Source organism: Camellia sinensis, chromosome 4, assembly GCF_055761805.1.
Source record: "Camellia sinensis isolate YWXY chromosome 4, ASM5576180v1, whole genome shotgun sequence".
NCBI classification, from domain to species: domain Eukaryota; kingdom Viridiplantae; phylum Streptophyta; class Magnoliopsida; order Ericales; family Theaceae; genus Camellia; species Camellia sinensis.
The window spans coordinates 145,824,750-145,847,475 of NC_138964.1; the positions used below are offsets into that span (position 1 = coordinate 145,824,750).

General features: G+C 37.9%; 2 protein-coding genes across 2 annotated transcripts; one reads left to right on the top strand and one right to left on the bottom strand.

Moving 5' to 3' along the window:
• Nucleotides 1-554: 554 nt before the first annotated feature.
• LOC114263421 (BOI-related E3 ubiquitin-protein ligase 1) lies at nt 555-6,152 on the top strand. The gene is made up of 4 exons (XM_028203960.2): nt 555-870; nt 3,111-3,223; nt 3,760-4,109; nt 5,406-6,152. The coding sequence occupies exons 2-4, from the start codon at nt 3,115-3,117 to the stop codon at nt 5,919-5,921; spliced, it is 975 nt and encodes a 324-aa protein (XP_028059761.2). The 5' UTR covers nt 555-870; nt 3,111-3,114; the 3' UTR covers nt 5,922-6,152.
• A 9,883-nt stretch (nt 6,153-16,035) lies between these two features.
• On the bottom strand, nt 16,036-18,143 carry LOC114263375 (uncharacterized). Its single transcript, XM_082923702.1, has 3 exons — nt 17,750-18,143; nt 16,663-17,059; nt 16,036-16,567 (listed from the first exon to the last, which is right to left on the bottom strand). Exons 1-3 carry the CDS (start codon nt 18,141-18,143, stop codon nt 16,036-16,038), a joined length of 1,323 nt encoding a protein of 440 aa, XP_082779828.1.
• Between the last annotated feature and the right edge of the window lie 4,583 nt (nt 18,144-22,726).

The window sequence follows — 22,726 nt, forward strand, 5'->3', positions numbered from 1 at the left end:
GGTGGCAGTGGGTCCCGTCATTAATGATGTGATGTTTTGGTATTGGAGTTGTATTTTTTTTTTTTTTTACTTTTTTAATGCATTAGTGCTATTAGTGGTGATGTTTTTAATGGGATGAATCATTGTTGATAAAATATTTGTGAATTTACAAATAAATAAATAAATAAATAAGAGTGAATAAGTTTTTATAATTTAAAAAAAAAAGTTGAATTTTCATATTCAATGATAAACTAAACTATCAGATGAGATCCTAACACTGTATTTAATTGAGAGATTTAAGAAAGAAATTAAAAAAATATATATATGTAAAATTAATTAAATAAATTATAAATATATTTTATTCACTTTTTATTTATCATTACTATTTTAAATACTTCTTAAATCTTTCAACTATTAAAAAATCCATTACTTACTATTTTAAATACTTCTTAAATCTTTCAACTATTAAAAAATCCAATCACATCTCAAAAACTACAAAAGCCCAAAAAAGAGAAAGGATAGTTTAGTAAATTCAATGACACACCAGTAACCAAAACAATAAAATAAAAAAAAACACGAAATTATTGGTGGTGGGAAAACGAAAAGAAAGCTGCCATGCCAGACAGAGAGAGAGAGAGAGAGAGAGAGAGAATGAGGAGAGAGAAAACAGCAATGAAGAAGATTTCTTCCCCAAAACCCATTCTTCCTCTTCCTCCAAATCCACCTCCAACTCCAAACCCAACAAGTGGAATCATCAAAAACTTTCTCATCAACAACAACTACTATTCCTACTACCATTGTTGTGCCCAAGATCTCATTTTTCCTTCTCATCATCGCCACACTCTAAACAACCCATCTTCAATCGCTCCGATTCTCTCTCAGCATTTTGAGGTACCCATTCCGATCTCTCCTCGCCTTTTATTTGATTCTGTGATGCTCGTATATGCAGAGTATATTTGTTTATATTCCTAGTATTGATTCTTATTATTAGGATATTATTGAGAGTGTTCATCATTATATATATTTCTCTAGCACCCCCTGCGTGAACATGTGGTGGTGTGGCGATCTTGGACGTGGTTTGTATCTCTGGTTTCTGTCTTTTTTGGGCGAAAATGTTTCTGCGCTTTGAAGATGAATTTGGCTTAGGGAATATTTATCTGGGTTCTTTCTATATTCTGTATAATTGTTTTTTTGTTTCTTCTTATTTGGTGTATTTTCTCATTGATTTTGAATATATCCGTAGTATTGATTGTTCATAATATGTTTTTCTAGCTCTGTGTGAGCATGTGGTGATCCTGGAAGAGATATGTTTGGTTTGGTTTTGAAAGATAAAAGGTTGTGTTTGGTAGCGCTTTCTAAATATGATTTGAGAGTCAGAGTTGTATTTTGAGTTTGTGAGTTTTGGAATTATGATTTGAGTATGGAAAATTTGTTTGGTAAAAGAGTTTTGAATTGAGCGGGAAATTTTTGATGTGACATATGATATTTGATACAAAAACTTATAATTCATAACCAAATTTACAATTCAAAATTCTATTAAAGCACATCAAAAATTTTAAAAAATTTGAAAAATATTTTTTTCGAATATATAAAAATTAACTTATGTCAATTGACCAAAAAAAAAAAATTTTGCACTGTTGCGGTCAACCGACTGGACGACCGGTAAGACGACCGGTTAGGCCAAATTTCAAAAAAAAAAAATTTGAAAAATGCGCCCCACACAGAGTTTTCTGTAGAGTTGTTGAAATGTAATTTGAGAATTCGTTCCAAACATCATATTGGAATATGGGTGTAGAATCATTGTTTGAAAATACAACCAAGCACAGCAAGTTTTTGAAAAGAGTTTTCACAATTTGAAAATTTGTTTGGTTCTATACTTTGAAAATAGTTTTGTACTTTGAGATGATTTGTAGTTTTTTTTTTTTTTAGTTGAATAGATGGGTGAAAAAGTGAAGTGATTGGTTGATGTATAGGATGTGAGAGAATGAGAGGGGAGAGAGAAAAAAAATAGCTGATTGATGTGTAGAATGTGAGAGAAGGGAGAAATAGAAAAAGTGATTGAAAATAGTTTTGAGAAAATTGTAAAGCAAACAAATTTTGGGTTTTGAGCTCTCAAAAACCCATTTGAAAACTTAACCAAACACAACTAGTTTTCTAATTTTTTTTTTGGGCGAAAATATTTCTGGGTTTTGAAGATGAATTTGGTTATTTATGGTTTGGTTTAGGGAATTTCTATCTGGCTTTTTTATTTCTTTCCATATAATAATAATTATTTTATTTTTCTTTTTTTTTTATTTGGTATATTTCTCTATAGTTTTTTTGTATATATACATATCCATAGTACTGATGCTTATTAGGAGATTGTTCATAATCTGTTTCTCTAGGCCTGTGTGTGAACATGTGGTGGTGTGGTGATCTTGGAATTGATATTGATACTTTCCGGGAGAAAATATTTCTGAGTTTTGAAGATGAATTTGGTTATGGTTTGGTTTAAAGAAAAACTATCTGGCTTCCTTATGTAATTTCTGTATAATTGTTATTTTTATTTTTATTTGTTTGTATATTTCCATATTGATTTTGTTGGAATAAGAATATGTGGTTTGCAACCCTTGCCTTCACTCAATTCCGACGAAGTTATGGTCTCAGCTCTGTCCTTAGGAATACCCCATGAATATAGCTCCAAGCGTGCTGCCTTTCCTGGTCTTGGTTTAATGTTAGTAATATACTATTATTAGGAATTTTGTGATATTCTCCTTTCTTTATATGGTCATTGACATTGAGTCCATATCCTCTATTGTGATCATCATCACAAAATTTGTTGAATTAACCATAGAAGGTTGTTGTTTGTCTTGGATTCCTATACTTATCCATTATATATGTACTTTTTGTGTTATTTTCTTTGCTTGTTTTAGTTCATCATAGGAATATATAATTGATGTTTTATAGATTTAGTTTGGTAGCATATATACCTAAAGGTTTATCCTTGTAGCATTGAGGTTGATCATATATCTATATTTTTAATTTATTTATTTTTTATTATAATCATGAAATTAGGTGTTTTTAAGTAAGAAATTGCTTGGTTGATCTTATGCCTCTTGTAATGATTAATTTGTTAAATATTATGCTATCAGGAATATGTTTGGTGGGAGTGATAACAGCAATCCTGTGCTTCCTGTTTTCATGGAGGAAAACCGCTCCCAATATGATGCTACTGCATTGCCTCAGCTGCAGTTATTTGGAGATTGTGAGTGTTCCAAATGACTTGTTCATCTTTTGTACGTTCAGTACTGTTCTCTTTGTGTTTAAATTTGAATTACCAGAGTTTGTGTACCCCTCACTAGGAAGTCACTAGTTTGATTACCTCCTCCTCTCTAATGTACCCTAAAAAAAGAAGGAAAAAACTTTGTTCCATGGGTGATCTTGTTTATTTTTTTATTTCTATTTGTGACCTTCGTGGGTGATCGTGTTTATCCATCCTGTTTACGGTCTATTGAGAGGTCACCCATGAAGAATGCTACCCCATTTAGGTAATTGTCAGGATCAAATGAACACATGACACATACAGTACTCTTCTCTTTTTTTCTCCCCTTCCAAATTCCAATTTTGTTCAATCTGCATTCATTGTATGCTTTTAGTATTACACTTCTTTCCCTTTTCTCCCCTTGTTAACTTATTCAATTAATAATTTATCCATTTTTTTTTAATCCAGATGAATTTTATTGGTTGGTCTCCTATTCTTTATCTAATAAAAATTATTTCTTTTTTGCAATTATGTTGCAGTTCCAGTTGGTTGTAGTGTGGATCCCTTAAACTACATGGCAACAGCAACAAACCGACCTATCAAAAGAGCTCGGAAACCAGAACCTAATTCTAGGCAGCAAAAGCTTCAGATATCTTTAAACAATAATTTCTGTCAAGATGAAGCTGGCCATGCCAGTAGAATTTTGAATCAAAATCCTGTATCAACTGGTCTGAAACTTTCATACGAGGAAGACGAACACAATTCTTCTATTACTTCTGCTAGTGAAGGCATGAAAGCTGCCCTACCTGGTAGCCTTTCCCTCAGCAACAGTCTTAAAATTGAGATTGATAGGCAGGAAAAAGAATTTGATCATTATATCAGACTTCAGGTAAACTGGTTTTATAAATATACCGACAATCTTATTTAATGATCTATCATTCTATTCTAACTCGGAGACTCTTATCTTGAAATAAATTGTAGTATGTCACGCGTGCATATCTTTTCAACAGTGCAAATATACATTTTGAATTGGTTAGAAGTTGATTGATGACAATTGCTATCAAGTGGCTACTAGTTAGACTCATTTGTCATTTCCAACCTAGGTTATCATTTATTGTGTCACGGTTAAACTAGGGTTCTGGTTTACTTTACAACCAAGGAACTGGAAGAAATTTTGAGTCTGTAAATGAATATTGAAAAAAGACAGATGTGATTGGTTTGTGGCAGTTTATGATAGAAAAAAGATGGAGCACAATTATTATTAAAATTGCTTAGATTAATTTGGTGATTGTGCCAGCATTTGGGATCTTTTTTCCTGGTGCTACATGGTTTACACATTAACATTCCGTTTGTTTGGGCAAAAAACAAGTTTTTCCATATTTTTTGGCATTTGGTACAACGGAAAATGGAAGTCAATCGAAAACAGGCCTATTTGGAAGGAAAATGTTTTTCACTTTTAAAAGATGGAAAACATTTTCAAGTTACACGATCTTGAGTAGAATTCAACACCAAAAAACTAGTCAAGAGCACACCCTCTCTCATGTGTAGCGTGCTTACTCGGCAACACATGCCGCTTGCAAGCTAAGGACACACTCCCTACCCAGCTCTGATACCATGTTGTACGATCTTAGGTAAAACTCAACTCCAAAAGGTAGCTGTTGAGGCGAGGGTGCTGTCACACTTATAAACCTCACAGTATTTTATTACTTAGGCAATATGAGACTTCGCTTCACATTCTGTACTAGTCTTGCTAATGCCACCTAACTACCGCCGCCACCATCACCTCCACTACTAGACCTACGAAAGCCACCATAGCCACCACCCTACTACCACTAATGCAACCATTTGTACATAAATTTCAAAGGTGCAAACATAGAAAAACTTTTTTTCCCGGGAAAAAAAAATTGGAATTTTTTTCTGTAAAAAATATTTTTGGCCGAAATAAACAAAACTTAAATCTGGGTCACATGCTCTCTTCACTTATTTCAGAAAGTTTGGTAAAGAATGAGCATCTGTATCGGTGAAATTTTCCATCCAACAAGGAAGTTTTTGGTTTCTGAAAGTTGTATTACTTTATTTATAAAAAAAACTTAGTCCTATTACTTCGTGTCATCAATGTGAACGCTTGTGATATTCAAAGTAACTTGTTAGATTTTTTCAACTTCTCACTGTCTTTGTTGAACAGGAAGCAAGCATAATGAAGGGTATAAGAGAGCTGAAGCAGAGACAGACAGCTCGTTTCCTAAACGCCATAGAGAAAAGAGTTTTCAAAAAGTTACAAGATAAAGAACTCGAAATAGAGAACATGAACCGCAAGAGCAAGGAACTAGCAGAGAGAATAAAGCAGGTTGCCACAGAAGCCCAGGCGTGGCACTGCAGAGCAAAATACAACGAGTCCGTTGTCAATGCTCTCAAGACCAATCTCCAACAGGCCATTGCACATGGTGCTGTCCAAGCCAGGGAAGGCTGCGGGGACAGCGAGGTTGACGACGCTGCCTCTTACACTAACCAGTTTCGTCATGACAATCTTGTTTTTGCAAATCAGCAATTGAATTGCAGAGCTTGCAAGGGTAAACAGGTTTCTGTTTTGTTAATGCCGTGCAGGCATTTGTGTCTTTGCAAGGATTGTGAAGGGTTCATCAATGTTTGCCCAGTGTGCCAGGTGATGAAGACTGCAAGCGTAGAAGTACTCATGTCGTGAGGGGTATATATATGTGTATGTATATGAATGCTTGTGATTTTCATTACCCGTGTGTAGGAGGATCGTATAAGTTAAAATGTCTCGTAGCGGGCAATGAAATTGTTGTCTGTGCTGTAAGAAATTATGAGTTTAATGGAATGGAGTGAGTTTTTTCCCTTTTGTTTTGGGGGACTTGTTATATAATCTCTGGCTTTGTAAACCGAAATCGATAAGTGGTAGAAAAATTCTCTATCTTTGAAGTTTCCCGTGGTATGATGTGAATTGTTAGAAACATGCCGAAGTATATGACTAAGTATTTCAAAAAAGAAACATGTTGGAATATTCAATAAATGTATTTTTTGACTTTTTATAAAAAATGGGTTGGGTTTGAAGTGATGTGGTAGAGAGATGATGCGATTTAAATAAGATAATCTGACTTAAATAGGATAGTGACTTTTTTACTTTTTCAGGACACCCCAAATTAGGCCTAAGTATTTCTTTGGCACACCAAATTATAAGCTATAGCTTATTTTCAGTTTATTTTTTTCTTTTTTAGTGACTTATTATTTTTTTTGATTATGGAAAAATTTACTGTTGATGTTTGTCTAGATGACTTTGAAATTTTAAAAAAATTAAAATTAATTCACTAAAAAAATAAAATTAAACAAAATTTTATCCATTAAGCCTATAATGGTTGATTTGTTTTTCTGTTTTCACTTAGTTTTTTAATTTTTAAAATTCTAATCTAAATGGACTTCAAAAATAAATTATTTTGAATAAATTTTTTTAAAAAATCAACAAAACTAAGTTTAAAATAACTCTATTTATAAGCAATAGCAAAAGGGAAAAAAATAAAAAAATAAAAAAGTTTCCGATTACCATGTGAAATATGAATTGTTACAAGGTGGGTCAAATGAAGAGAAAGGGGCTAGTTAGACTTGTCGAGGAGCCGCACCATTATATTTAAATATAAATTTTTGAGGTAATTATCACTAGCTCTTAATAGTTGGACTTAATTCCCATCAAGTTTTATTAAAAATAAATTTTCGTAAAATTATCGCTAAAAATAATTTTTTGTCACTAAAAATTGACAATTAGTGCCTTTTTTTGTCATGATTTTTATAAATTGTCGCTAATACTTACAATTAGTGATGCTTTTTATGACAAATTTTTTTCATAGGACCTATTAGATAATAAGTTCACTTATTAGGACCTACACGTAAGTACCCCTAAATTTTTTATTTTTAACACAGAAATTTATGTGATATTAAAATGTATTCATTCTAGTAGTGTTTCAAAAACAAATGAATAATATTATATGTACTAATTAATATACACACTAGTGTATTAACAGATGATGTAACATGATTTTGGATATTTATAACTTGTATAATAAATGTGATCAATAATAATATCATAACACTAGTTAGTACATTAATATTTACACTAATTAGTACATGTAGCACGACCGAAAACAAATACCCAATAAAAACAGAATAATATGCAAATATGATATTTAAACAACTGGCTCCATTAAATCAAAATCTTGATACTCACCTACATTCAAATTTTATTTATTTTGAAATAGAGAATTACATTCAATTTCGAGGAATAATAATTAATTAAAACGTTCAAAAAACAATTCACACGAAATTTGGCTACCTACCTTGTCGTTGGGTAAGTGGACTGTGACTAAAAAAATATTAAAAAAATATAATAAGTTAATTAGATAAATTATTATATTCAAATCATAATCATTTTATTTTTTTTTATAAAAAAATAAAAAACTAAAAAATTTCTTTGTAAACTAAACTAATTTAGTCAGCCTAAATTAATAAAAAAATAAAAAATTTAAAAATTAAAATTAAACAATCATATTAAAAACGTTCTTCCCAAACCATTTTTTTCTGTTTGGTCAGATCTCACTCATCTTTGCTGGTTGGTAGAGGAAACGATTTGTCTTTCCTAAAAGCTGAGACAGACCATCGAGTACCAACTCCCAAACTTATTTCAAATTTTATTCAAACATGCTCTTAAAAATAATTTTTATTCAAAATTAGATTTAAAATATCATGTCAACTATCATATGATATAAAAAAGTCTATTATATTAAAATTTAATTATATATTATAAAATATTTATATATCACCTGATTTTGTCAATATATTATTTTTTGTTTAATTTTAAATTTTGAGATAAATATTTTAAAAAAAACATAAAAATATTAACACTATGTTCGGATTGAGTGATTTGGAGAGAAAATAAATAAATTGAAAAATATGTATTTCTCTTACTTATTTAGATAATTTAAGTGGAGAGAAATGGGGAGAAATAGAGAGAAACAGTGGGCAACTCATTTTTCTTCTAATCCTCATTTTTAATCTTCTCAAAAGTGAAGAGATTGAGAGAGAAAAAAAATCAACAGATTCTTATATTTTCATAATACCAATTTTATCCCTGTAAAAATAAAAGAAATAAAATGATTGACAAAATATAAAGGGCAAACTTCACTTTACCCCCTATGGTTTTGGCCATTTGCAAATTACCCTCCTGACGTTCCAATATCACCACATAACCTTCATGTGGTTAATGGAGTAATGTACATAGTTAACACTGTTAATAGCAAACGTAAAAAGACCAATTTGCCCTTGTATATATATATCTAACCTTGCTTACCATTTTCACTTCCAACAGTCGTGCATCTGAGAAGAGGAGAGTGGAGTTGAACAAATTAGGGTTTCAAGCTGAGTTTGCACTCTGCTAATCCAAAATTATTCAATTACACTGAGTTTCAAGCTAATACAATGGCCCAACAAATTTGTGCTTCCAGGAATATATATACAGATTATATATGGGTTAGAAGGAATAACAAAGAAAATATATGTGTGTATATATATGTATATATATGTATGTATGTATATCAGCGTTCCAGGTGCTATGGGTTGTTTCCAGGAGTGCTCGTTTGTTCTGGGTTATGACATTGGCGGTCGGGGTGTCGCCGGTGGTACGACCTGTTCTTGAAATTCTCAGGTAATGGCGTAGTGACTAGTTTATCATTGGCGGTGTTGGTCTCTGGTTTGTGGTCTGTTCATAAGTATCCCGACGATGCTGGGTTTATCTCCAGCGTCGCTGTTACAGTGAGTGTGGGTGTTGTAGTTAGTTCGATGATCTCGTGAGCTACGGGTGGCGACATGTAGATAACGTGTGGGTTTTCTGTTCTACAGTTGTCGTTCATGGCTTCTAACGTGTATTGTCAATGGATTCTTACTGAATAGCGAGTTTCGGCGATAGCCATTTGATCGTGTTCTACGGTGAAGGTGTTGGTTGCCTCACCGGAGTTTGTTTGCCTCTCTCTCTCTAGTCTAGAGAGAGAATGATGTTGTTAACGGGTGTGAGATCTGGGGGCATTTTGGTCTTTTAATTGTGAAAGAACATCATCAATTCATGTCCAATTGCACCACACTTGCATGTACTGCACAACCGGTTAGAATAGATAGAAAAGCTAACTGTACACATTACTCCATCAACTACAGAGGGTTATGTGGTAATATTCGAAGGCATGAAATAATCCGCACATGACTTAAATCATAGAGGGTAAAGTGAAATTTACCCAAATATAAAAAAATTATTTTAATAATATAACATAAAATAATTTCTTTTCTTTTTTCTTATAAAATTTAGGGGAATTGATCAGTAAATCCCATTTTCCCATCTTGTAGATCATATGGTCCTAATTGTTTTTTTGTAAACCGTTTAGTCCTGTTGGGTGTTTGTTTACCAATTTGCCATTGAGTCATTAATTGAGGGTTGGGTTTTGCGCGCGCGTGTGTGTGGGAATAGGGTGTGTTTGTGTTTCACGTCCCAATGAAAAAGGTAGCAGTACTTTCTTAGATGGTGTGTTTTGCAGTCAGCTTGGTGTGGCTCGTGAGGTGTGTATGTTGCGTGTGATGTGAGGGAGTCGTCCAGTCACGTGATATATCACGCCCACCCGTTCTAGTTGGTTGGTGGATCTTGTTTAACCCGACCCATTGAAAAGTTCCTAAATTTTTTTGGTTGATGTATTTGTGGGGAATACAATTCGTTCTATGTGGTGACGTGAATTCCAGAATTTGTTATGGCTATCCCCTTTTGTGATTTGAATTTTGAAATTCGGTGATTGCGGAACCCACGACACAGATTTAGGAAATATTTGACGAATTTATTTTGAGCGTAAGACAAGCTGTAGGGTTGAAAATCGTTAATTCGTGGTGACCAAGAGCCCTAATATATTCCGTGGGAAGAGGTTGTCGCTCTGTGAAGATTCCAGATTAGAGTGAAGTTTCATTGGCGATGGATACAAAAATATTATTCAGATGTCTGATACAGGTAAGTTGGTAAGGGATTAGGTTATTATTTGACTTTTATCACACTATTATTATGTGGTTAGGGTTTTGTTATTTGCGGATCGTGGTATTTGTTATTCCACACAATGAAATATGATATGGATGTATGCATGTCAATGTAATTTGTTACTTCAGGGCTTGTTTCTGAATGTTTTGTGTATTGCGTTGTTTACAAAAAGTTTTGTTTGGTTTTGGAACGTAGGTAATCATGTACGTGTAGGTCCATTCTGGTGTGGGATGTCGGGTGTTTGTGATTGGAGTATGAATTCCTGAATCTGGGCTTGGTGGGTTCGTACACGTTCGTGTTGTGGGTCATGTGGGTGAAGAAGATTGTGAAAAGGATTAATTCGGATGTGGGGTGTTTTAATGTTGACGGAATAGGGCATTGGGTGGGGGGACCGCATGCACCTGTTTGTGGGGATAGCAAACGATTTTGGTTGAGAGAAGGGGTGGGGACGTGGCATATGTATGCTAGTGTAAAATGTAATTCGGTATGTGGCTTTGTTTGGTCCACGTTTTTTTTTAAAGTGTGTGGTGTACGTGGGTGTTATGTGAAAGTGGTTTGAACATTCTCATTTTGGTTTTTTAATTAATGTTGTACAATTACGCGATGATTTTTCAGATTGTTTTGTTGTGAAGTTGTCGTTGTCGTTGAATTATTTATTTTTTGTAATTGGACTGTTGTTGGTTGTGTTAGTATTGTGAGTGGGTTGGGTAATATTTGTTGCTTTGAAAATAAGAAATTTGGCAGGTTGTAGTGAATTTGTATGTGTTGATTATTTTAGTTGTGGAACTGCAGGGGTTAATTCGGGGGGAAGTCGATGGACACGGTCATGTGAGCGTAAAAGGCAAGAGACATTGGGCTTGTCATCGAAAAGAAAAGTTAGAGTGAACATGCCTGGTCGAGTCCTGTTCAAGCAACCTAATATTGTGAGCCGGTCTGGTGTTGCTAGGAAGTCTGTGAAACCACGACTCAATTTCTGGTCTAATGTTGCGGGGATCATTAAAATGGTGTACGTGGTAAACTTGAGGGAAGTGCACCTGGCACACTTGAGGAAGACACCATTTTGGATTATGATTGAAGCTATATCAATCAATCAGCTTGATCACACGAGGTTCTGAAAGGGCGACGATTTGATTATGCGTATCATAAAGTCATACAGCGTACGGGAAGGCAAGTTTGTTCTTGGTGGGCGTGGAGTTGACTTCACGGATGAGGATGTGAAGCTGTTGTTTGGGTTGCAAGGTGGTAATGCATTCCTTGATTTGACGCCACGACCGAAACCTGCGTATGATTTTGTCCAGCGTAGGTGCCCCGGAACAAGCAGGATTACAGCAAAACTTGTGAGGGATTTGCTGACAGAAGCATCGCTGGGGGACACGCCGCGTGATCACGAGGACACGGCAAAGTTCCTTTGTTTGTATGTGTGTGGGAGGCTTTTTTTTGCAACGTCCGGAGAGACCATTAGTTGGACGTTGATACTGTATGTGGACAACTTTGACGCCATGAAATTATATGATTGAAGTGCAACTGTACGTAACATGCTTATGTGTTCGGTGAAGGACTTCCATCGAACACCGAAGAAAGTTACCGAATGCGTAATTGCTTTAACGGTAAATGTAATATTTTTTTTTTGTTTGTAGTTGGGTTTTTTGGTAACCTGAATTTATGTTTTTTGGTAAGACTCTGGGTGGCTGTTATATGAATTTTTTGTTTTCTGGTTATTTGTGGAGCAGGTTTGGTTGTGTGAACACACGAATATTGTGAAAGCCAAATATGGTCACAGGTTTCCCAGATTCCTGAGATGGGACGTTGGTGAGGTGATATCTACTTCGCAAGGTTTGAAACTGTCTGATCCAAATAAGTTTGAGGTAATATTTTGTGATATATTGTGGTTTTTTTTAGGTCGTCCATTGTTGTGTTTATGATGTTATTGTTATGTGTGGTTGTGCTAATGTTGGGTTGTAAATGATGTTGTTTTGGCTAGGTGATCACGGACAAGTTGGTCGTGCAGGCGCACGAAGTTTCAATGTTAGAAGGAAATGGTGTGTTAGGGGATGGTAATGTGGGTTTGGTTGAAGACGAGGCTGTTAAAATGACAGGAGTTGCTGTGAGTGGGTTTGCAAGAGTTAAAGTGAAGGACAAGAACTATGGGAAGTAGTGTGATGGGAGCATATAAAATGAACCGTGGACTGCAGCGTATGTTATGCAAAGTCAGGAACATGGCGATGTATTCGGTGAGGAGTTGGATAGGGGAGATGGTAAGTTTTTACCACCGTATAATAGTCCGATCGGGCAGAATAGGTGCGAACATGTTGGTCCTGGTAGTCCTGATTTTAGAACTTGAGACGGAGGGGACAGCAAAATTATAATGGAGTTGAAGGAAGAAGTTGATAGATTGAAAAAGAAGAATGAAATTCAATCAGTTAATCTTGTGGAAGGTTTCGAGAGCATTTTTAGGGTGAAAGATGAAGAATGCAAGAAACTTGTAGCTGAGAATGCCGAGTTACGGCGGAGTCTTGCAGCCCTTGAGGAGGAAGTTACTGAGCAAGCAGTGCATAGGGTGACGCAACGTTTCTCTAGTGTGAATGTCACGAACACTCATGCTGACGAATTTGTGGTTGGGAATGTGGTTGGTGTTGAAGATGGACAGGACCACTGCCCGACTGTTGAAGGTGGTGTCATGGTGGACGCCTCTCCTGTCGCATCTGCCCCCATGTTGACAACATCGAAATGGACGATGCCATCCAAGCAGATGATAGTGACGTTGTTGTTGTGAGTCCTTTATTGGCGGAAGGTGGCAGTGCTGTGGATGGTATGAACTCTTTCAATCATAAGATCAAAGGTAAAGTGAGGAAAAATCTGAAGTTATCAGGGTTTGAGTACCCAGGGTTGAGGCATAGGGGACGGATAGTGAACAATGAAGTAAGCGTTTCCAAGTCCGGGGGGGGTTGGATGTAGTGTCGATATGTTGCAACGCGAAGGTGCGATTGAATGTTGGTGATGCGAAGAAAATATTTACAGGTTTTGGAATCACGAACCGTAACACAGTATGGAAGATGATGACTGAGAGGGAGAAAAATGTGATAAGCACTGCGTATGATGATACGGTGATAGGTGAGTACCGTGTGTGTTTGTGGGTATCATGTTGACTGTGTGGAATACTCATTACAGTGGTAGTTTTTGGTACTGTAGTATACATTATTCCTGTGGTAATCGTAATTGTAATGTTATCTGTTACCACATGTGTAGGGCCGTAATGTGGATTGGTCGAGTTGATGGTAATGCAGTGTACTTCTCGGATGTTAGATCACTGGTGAGGCAATCAGGTGTGAGGGGGAATGTAAGTGTTACCAATAGTATTATGGGTCCAATTTGTTTACCGAAATATTTGTGTTGTAAATTTGTGTGAATGTGTTAATATTGGTCTTATTTGGTTTATGGCACTGTTTGTGGCAGGTTATTGACGCATTTGCAGAGGTGCTGTCGGATGAGCAAGAAAGGTTAAATATGGAGAAAGATTTTCCGGAGAACTCTTATTTTTTCAGCAGCATATGCTGGGTATGGTTTTATTGGGTGTCGATTGTGTGGCGTTATACATGTAATGGTTTGGATTAATTTTGTAATTTGTTTTGTGTGGGTTTGATGTGTGCAGGACATGATGAAAGGGGACAATGTGGAGACAAGATTCAATTATGTGACGAGCAATGTACATGCTGGTAAGGGTGCACGTTACATGCATTTTCCCCTTTGCCACCTTGGTCATTGGACATTAGTGGTTTATGATACCGAGGACGGAAGCTGGAAACACTACAATTCGATGCAGAGTAGGTCCGGTACCGGTGGTGTGCACTACGGGGAGGCCGCAAAACTAGTGAGTTGATTTCAATCATGTTGAAGTTATTCATTTTGTAATTGTAATGGAATTACATGTTATTTATTCTCATTGGATTCGACGTGATTGCCTAGAAAAACATTGTAACAGACATTCAACGGCAAGCGATGGTGGTAAATGGCTTGGATCAGCTGGTCGGTACGCAGGATTTTGATATAATGGTGGAATTAGTTTCTGAATGCCCACAGCAACGGGCGGAAACGTAAGTGCATCGTATTTTTTGTTTCTCGATCAACTTTTTTGGTGCACAAGATTTTGAGGTGTGTGTTAATGATAGCCCGTTTTTAATGTGTGTTATTACAGCATGGACTGTGCAATTATTGTTTGTGCAATAATAAGACAGTACGTGAATCACGTTGACGTGGGGCGTTCTTTGGAAGGAGGCAACTATAGTGTGTTACGTGCGAACATGGTCAAAAAATTCATAGAAGATCCTGTACGTGGGGTGATGAGCAACATGGGCCGACTGGTGGGGTGATGAAAGTTCAGTTAATATTACGTTACTTTGTACGACAAGTACTTCGAATAGTAGTGCCTAGTTAGCACGTTGCAAATAGTTTTTTTTGTTGGCAATTACAGTACCAACTGTTTATAGTTTATGTCTTGCTTATATGTTTTTGCGTTGGCATTTGGTGATTGGTGTTGGTTGTCTTGGATATTTTGGGATATGCGTAATCGGGAAAATATTGATTATGCTTTTATTAGATTATGCTTCTATTATAATCAAAGAAGAACTATTACGTTACTTCGTTTGACACCAGTTTGAGTTATAGTGCTCAAGTAGCACGTTTGATATAGTTATTTTTTGTTGACAGTTTTAGTACCAAGTGTTAATCGTTTATGTCCTGGTTATATTTTGTTTGCGTTTGCATTTGGTAATTGGTGCGGGTGTGCGAGGTTTGGCTTATGTGGATGTGGTTGGGTTTTCTGGACGCATATGGTGATATGAATGTGTTGTTCAAATGGGATTTGCACTTTAATCACAAGTTGTTGTTAATTTGTTTTTGCTTGAGTTGTACCAAGTTTAATATGTGTAGTGGGGTGCAAATGTTGGTCGGAAGGGGGTTTGTGTGCATTAAGGTGTTGTTTCTTTCTGATGGGGACGTCGTAATGTGAATGTGTAGTTATACCAGTATTGAAATCTCATTTACAAGTTGATGTTCTGTTCGTATTGCTGGCATTCTAGGAAGTGTATTGTTTTGGAGTATGGTGCGAATATGTTAATGATTTGAAAAGGATGTAGTGTTATATCCACACAACAACGTTTGCATGCTGGGGATGGTTTACCATGCCTGTTTTGATACTAACCACGTATGTTGAATGTGTGTAAGGCCGTATGAATTCACAACATAATTAAATGGTTCTTTTGTAGTTGTAAATATTGTACTGCAGAATTCACATGACAACATTGAAATGGTGGGGATGGTATAACCTGCCCATATCGGTACCAACCACCACGGATGTGAAAATGTGTGATGGAATTACCAAGTTAGTGTTGGTAAAAAAAAAAAATTCGAATTAAATGAAGGAAAGCTGTTATTAATAACTGAGTGTGCCAATGATAGTAAATTGGCTATGACATAGTCATGTGGTGTCGCACACAATTATTGTGAAAGAAACAATTGAAACAAAATTCTTTCAGCAATGAAACGACTTGAAAAGTAATAATAAAGTAGTGTATCGCACAGGGCGAGCAACAAAGTTGCTATTATTTTAGTCCTGTAATGGGTGGGTTGAGTGACATGGTTAAATGAGTTCGTTGCATGTCTTCCTGTTATGATTCCCCATGCGCCCACATCTGCCGCATCTGATTTGCTGAACATGTTCCCCCTTTGACAGTATCCTCTTCTTTTTTGGTCAACCAGGTGAACATTTCACGACGGGGGGCTTGATGATGAAATCATTTGGGTTGAAAGATGGTTGCTCAACGGTGGAAATTGGGAAAATGCTTGCTACATAAGTGGAACGATATTCGGAGACGTAGAAGAATGGTTCGACCAATGTGTTCAAAACCCGACCACTTTTATGGACAACAACCATTGCATGTGGGCAAGGAAACCCATTGAGTTGCCACTTGAAACATGAGCAAGTGCAGTGTCCAATGTCAACAGTGACCGATGGGAAAGAGTGCACTTCGTATACATCAGCGTTTGATTGGCTCACTTTCAATGATCTACGTTCATTGAATGCTTTTTCAAGACGGGACTCCATTTTGGGACATATGGTGCCGGTCCACGTTTGGGAAACATCTCTACGTTTCGCCATTTGTCGCATCAATTTAGTCCGGATGCTGTCAACCATTCTTATGATTGGGAGGTTGCGCGCTTCCCGAACCCATGAGTTAAATGATTCTGCAGCATTTGAGCACATCTCATCGTAACGCCACCCCCTGTGGAATAAGTACGACATGTCCGCTAATTAATATGAACATTATGACAATACGTGTTATACATATGCATTTTTGGAGAAACATGTGAAACGTACCTGAAAAATGCATTTGTCCAATATTGTGGATGTGCATTTACTAGGAATTCGGATGCCACAGATCTGCCTGATTTATGGAATTGTTCAACTTTTTGGTTAAAAACGGTAACAGTTGGTGCGTACGCACAATGTCGTAATTTGCTAACCAAACCTGCCGGATGCACACTGTTTGTGTAATGCAACCTGTCCCTCAAGTTCCTCTGCAAATGTTGTAGATAGAATGCATGTTCTGCATTCGGGAATACGGTTGGCATCGCTTCAAGCAATCCGAGGTTTCGATTCGATACAAAAGTTAGAGGTCTGTCCCCATGCACCACCTGCAAGAGATGCTGAAGAAACCAAGACCAATTTGCGGTGTTTTCGGAGTCCACCACCGCATAGGATAAGGGGAACAAACCTGAGAATTTGCAAAATGTTGTAGAACTACTTATGTACTGCATTCAAGGGTTGCGACATAAACATAGGCAGGTTGGGTTATTGCCGTAAAAAAATTTTATGAACGTGGTATGTTTGGTTGTGATGTCAATGGTGTAATGTAATTCTATAAGTTGAACGAACTGACCTTGGTTTTTGTCTTTCGCAGTGGCGGCAAGTAAAAAACCTTTGAAGTGCCCTTTGAGGAACGTGGCGTCCAGGAAAAACAGGGGACGACAATGGTTGAACCAGTCGATACATGTTTTGAATGAAATGAAGTAGCGTGTGAACCGTTGGGTGTGGTCATCGTATTCGATGTTGATGTAGGTCCCGGGGTTGTGTTCCAAAACTGCATTGCTATACCAACGTAACTGGTCGAACGAAATGGAGTGTGCACCGAACAGTTCTCCCATCGCTTTTTCGACACCAAGCCACGCCACACGATAAGTGATATCGAGGGCGTAATCTTGTTTCCAGTCTAATATCACTTCGGTAGGACGGGTGAGTGGCCTGTCCCGTACACGTTCAGATACAATGTCCGCCACAAGATCAAAACCAACAAGTGGGTGTGTGGATATACGCACAGCGACGCCACAAATGTGTTCACTGTTTCATTTTCGTAAGTAGAAAAATCCGTTTGCCTCCAATTTACGTCCGTGCACAGCCCACGTACAAGACTTTGATTCGTTCATAGCACATATAGCCATTACCCGAACGGAGTCGTTCTTAAGAAATTTGATATGGAACCCACATTCGACAGCATATTTCCATAAGACATGGCGAAATTCGGAAGCCCCACCTTCGAAGTGTTGTCCGATGTGATTAAAGCCATTTGCCCATTGAGCGGAAAGGAAGACTTTCTCCTTGTGCGGACAAAATGATTGCAGCAGGTCGCCTTCATCGTCCATTCCCAAATCATTTAGTAATGTACCCCCTGTTCTGGCTTGGGCGTGGCTTGCCATTGGGTCAATGGCAGGAGTGTTGTTATCCCCGCGAGGATGTTGTTCGATGACCACGTCAACTAACTGCAAGTGGAATGAACGTGCAAGGCAAATCATATTCTGCATGTCCACATCATTCTGCAAAGAGAAATTGTTATAGCCGGGGATCTTGTAGAACAGCAGAATATTTCTCGGCAAGAGGTCGGGGAACTTCGAACAAACATAATCGACAAACTCAGCAAGTGTTGTCACGCCCTCAAAATAAACCCATTATATATACATCATTGACATGCATTATTTTAAGTAAACAATTTATTAAATCATTCATCAGAGTATTATTAATTAGAAGCATCACATGTAACATCGAATAAAATGCCCTACAGGCTTACATCCTTCCAAGCCAACACTTGGATACAAAATATGAGTTCTAACTCAATACAAGAAAAGCCCTAGGCTTGAATATTTACATGTACTAATAAATAAAGACAATGAACTAAAGATAGTCTTCGAAATCCAAGTCCCTTCCAAGCTAAGTCCTTGGAGGTAGCTTATCACCTGAACCTGAAAATGATGTTCCCATAAAGGGTGAGCCACAGCCCAGTAGAAATATACTAAACCACATATAAGCAATGGATAAAGCAATAGCATTCAGCAGATGGTTAACCAAAATAATCAATTACTTCATTTTACAGTCTCATGACACTATTGTCAAAGATACGTTTTACTTTCCAATTTTATCAACATGGCTCAGAACCTGGCCAAGCTTACAATAGTGAATCACATATATCATATTCACATCCTTCCAATATCAACAAACAAATGAGACTCAAGCTCAAATCAAACACTTCATACTTCCAGATTGATACACATTTTAGTGCTGTATCAATAAAACACTTCTATATAAATAAGCACACATAAAAGTGATGCTAATGGAGTCCATCCCCTATCTCCTCCCAAACAAAATCTGGTTTAGAGGTCTATCCCCTATCTTCCCCTAAACCGTGGAGTACATCCCCTATCTCCTCCCACACAAAACAATGTATGCATATGCAATGCTCAATCAATACACGTATATTCTGTATCAATGCAATAGTCAAAATTAAGGACTTAACCAATGTGATTAGTTTCAGTTATTCCTAATCCACATGCAATGTCTACAACAATCATGACTATCCTCCACCGATAGCCCAAAACAGTTATTTCTAAACTGAAAATAACCATGTCAGCAATTCAAAAGATAAATAATTCAAATGATCCAACTACGCCACTATAACAATACAATTTAATTTATTAATAAAACTAAGGTTTTTCCCAAAATTTACCAAAGTAACCCCAACATGTTAAAATACCAAAACTTAGAACAAAACCTATAAAATGGAGTAGGAAATCCCTACCTCGAAGAAAACAACACAGATGGTGAAGACAAAGATGAGTGCCCAAATACCAAAGTGCTCCAAATAGCCAAATGTTCAGATTAAATGAAAGCCCTCGACTCCCTCTATATATTTGATAAAGCAACTAGGGTAGAAACACACCCTAAGTGGATCAAATCTAAGAAAGAAGGTGAGTAGGGAGAGAGAGAAGTCGGACCTAGGGTTTGGAATCAAAAGAAAATGAAAAAGACTGATCAAATCCCGCTGCTGTGTATATAAACTGGACAGGCTCGCTCGAGCGAAGACTTGGTCGCTCGAGCGACCAGACACAAGAAACTACGCTCGAGCCAAGGAAGCCTTGCTCGAGCCAGCAACCCAAAAGCTCGCTCGAGCGAAAGAAAACTCGATCGAGCGAAGAACTCAAACCCTCAGGTCTGAACCCCGACACACGCTCGAGCGAAAGAACTATAGCTCGAGCGAAGGATGAACTAACTCGCTCGAGCGAAGAAAAGCTCGCTCGAGCCAAGAATACACAGCTACAGGTCCAAATCAGACACAACCTCTCGCTCGAGCGAACAACTCCTCGCTCAAGCGAATAACCAAAAACCTGGACAGCAACACTTGGTTTCTAAACCCAACCAACCTGAAACAAACCTGCCCAACACATCCTATAATTCCAAAAGAGAAAATAAAGGACAACAACAACAAAATCTACGGAACCTAAGTCCGGATACAATAATCAAATGGGAAAAGACCGAGGTCGCTATAACCTCCCCCCCTTCAAAGAATTTCGTCCCCGAAATTAAGCTTAAGTTTTTGAAAACAGATTTTTCTCAATTCCCAATGATATTATAAAACAATAATAAACAGCTTGACCCAATACTGGTCACTTCATTTCTTTATCAAGAGGCATCTCACAACATATATATAAAACACATATATTTCAATCTGCATCAATAAAATGCATTATTCCTTCCAATGTTAGCAATCCCCATATCATATTCAATTGCATGATATATATAACACACTCAGCAATGTAATCAACATATGCAATGCTATACTAGACTTCCATAATGAAGCAAGTTTCAAGATACAACCACTTACCAAAAACATACTCAACGTTTTACAACTTAAGACATATATAAACCTCTTAAGTTCAACAATATTACAAAATCTAAATACAAGATTACAAATTAATAAACATGTCCAGGTATTTTTCGCGGACTTCCAATTCACGCTCCCAAGTGGCTTCCTCCACTCCATGATGTTTCCACAAAACTTTTACCAAAGGGATGGTCTTGCCTCGCAAAACTTGATCCCGCCTATCTAATACCCGAACCGGTCTCTCCTCATATGAAACTTCCTCATCAACCACTAAATCGGTCCAATCCAACACATGTGATGGATCCGGCTCATACTTCCGAAGCATACTCACATGAAACACATCATGTACTCCGGACAACTGCGGCGGCAAAGCTAAACGATAAGCAGCCTCGCCAATCCTCTCAAGGATCTCAAACGGACCAATGAACCGAGGGGACAACTTCCCACTCTTCCCAAACCTCATCAAACCCCGTCTAGGTGATATCTTCAGAAAGACATGATCACCCACCGCAAACACCAAGGGTCTCCTCCTACGGTCGACATAAGATTTCTGACGACTCTGTGCTGTAACAAGCCTCTTACGGATAAGCTCAACTTTCTCCGTCGTTTCCCTCACCAACTCCGGACCCAACAGAGGTGCATCACCCACCTCAGCCCAACAAACAGGAGATCTACACGATCGGCCATACAAGGCCTCAAATGGTGCCATACCGATACTAGACTGGAAACTGTTGTTGTAGGCAAACTCTACCAACGGCAAGTGCCTCTCCCACGACCCACTAAAGTCTAGAACACAACCCCGAAGCATATCCTCAAGTATCTGAATAGTACGCTCGGACTGTCCGTCAGTCTGAGGATGATAAGCCGTGCTAAAGGTCAACTTAGTGCCTAAGGCACTCTGCAAACTCTGCCACAACCTGGCAGTAAAACGAGGATCTCTATCTGAGACGATCGTTACTGGGACCCCATGCAATCTCACTATGTCCCGAATATACAAGTCGGCAAGATGATCTACCGAATCCCTCATGCGCATAGGAATAAAGTGCGCCGACTTGGTCAACCGATCTACAACCACCCAAATAGCATCACTACCCCGCTAAGTCCTTGGAAGACCTACAACGAAGTCCATAGTGACATGCTCCCACTTCCACTCGGCAATAGGCAAGGGTTGCAACAAACCCGCTGGCCTCTGATGTTCGGCCTTCACTTGCTGGCAAGTAAGGCACTTAGCTACGAAAGCTGCCACATCTCTCTTCATACCCCGCCACCAAAACTGGCGACCCAAATCCCGATACATCTTAGTGCCTCCCGGATGCACCGCAAGGCGTGAATGATGGAACTCTCGGAGTACCTCCTCTCGGCAAGGCTCCGGCACAAACAGACGGTCTCGGTATCTCACACTCTGGTCGGAATACACCGTCAAACCCTTCTCTACCTTCCCACCGGAAATCTTCTCACGGAGAGATTCTATCTCAAGGTCACCTCTCTGAGCCTCTAACACTCGAGTCACAAGTGTAGGCTGTGCAACAACAGAAAATAAGGCCGCAGCCTCAACGGATTCGCCCAGAAGTAAGTCAAACTCCCCAAGTGCACCCAACATTTCCCATTCTCGGATGGCTATACTAGCTATGACACCAACAGGTTTTCTGCTAAGAGCATCAGCCACCACATTGGCCTTTCCCGGATGATAATGCAACTCAAAGTCATAATCCTCTATGAACTCCATCCACCTCCTCTGCCTCAAGTTCAAGTCTTTCTGTGTAAACAAATATTTCAGACTCTTATGATCCGAGAATACCTCGAATTTCTCACCATAAAGGTAATGCCTCCAAATCTTCAAGGCAAATATCATAGCTGCTAACTCTAGATCATGCGTAGGGTAATTCTGCTCGTGAATTTTCAACTGACGTGAGCCATAGGCAACTACTTTCCCTTCTTGCATCAACACACAACCCAAACCCTCTCGTGAGGCATCACAATAAACCGCATAACCCAACCCTCTCTCCGGAATAATCAACACCGGAGCGGTGGTCAATCTAACTTTCAGCTCTTGGAACGACTTTTCACAAATCTCACTCCACACAAACTTGACTCCCTTCCGAGTCAGCCTAGTCAACGGTGACGCTAATCTGGAGAAATCTTTCACAAACCGACGGTAATACCCAGCTAATCCCAGAAAACTGCGAATCTCAAATACACTCTTAAGCTGTGCCCAATCCTGCACTGCCTCTA

What these genes read in the sequence shown, in the direction of transcription:
- LOC114263421 (XM_028203960.2), top strand. Translation starts at nt 3,115, where the DNA reads ATGTTTGGTGGGAGTGATAACAGCAATCCTGTGCTTCCTGTTTTCATG. An exon ending in GCTGCAGTTATTTGGAGATT is followed by an intron (nt 3,224 to 3,759) that starts GTGAGTGTTCCA and finishes ATTATGTTGCAG; the next exon opens with TTCCAGTTGGTTGTAGTGTG. An exon ending in ATCATTATATCAGACTTCAG is followed by an intron (nt 4,110 to 5,405) that starts GTAAACTGGTTT and finishes TTTGTTGAACAG; the next exon opens with GAAGCAAGCATAATGAAGGG.
- LOC114263375 (XM_082923702.1), bottom strand. Translation starts at nt 18,143, where the DNA reads ATGCAGAATATGATTTGCCTTGCACGTTCATTCCACTTGCAGTTAGTT. An exon ending in TATGAACGAATCAAAGTCTT is followed by an intron (nt 17,060 to 17,749) that starts GTACGTGGGCTG and finishes GCAAATTCTCAG; the next exon opens with GTTTGTTCCCCTTATCCTAT. An exon ending in TGGACAAATGCATTTTTCAG is followed by an intron (nt 16,568 to 16,662) that starts GTACGTTTCACA and finishes CTTATTCCACAG; the next exon opens with GGGGTGGCGTTACGATGAGA.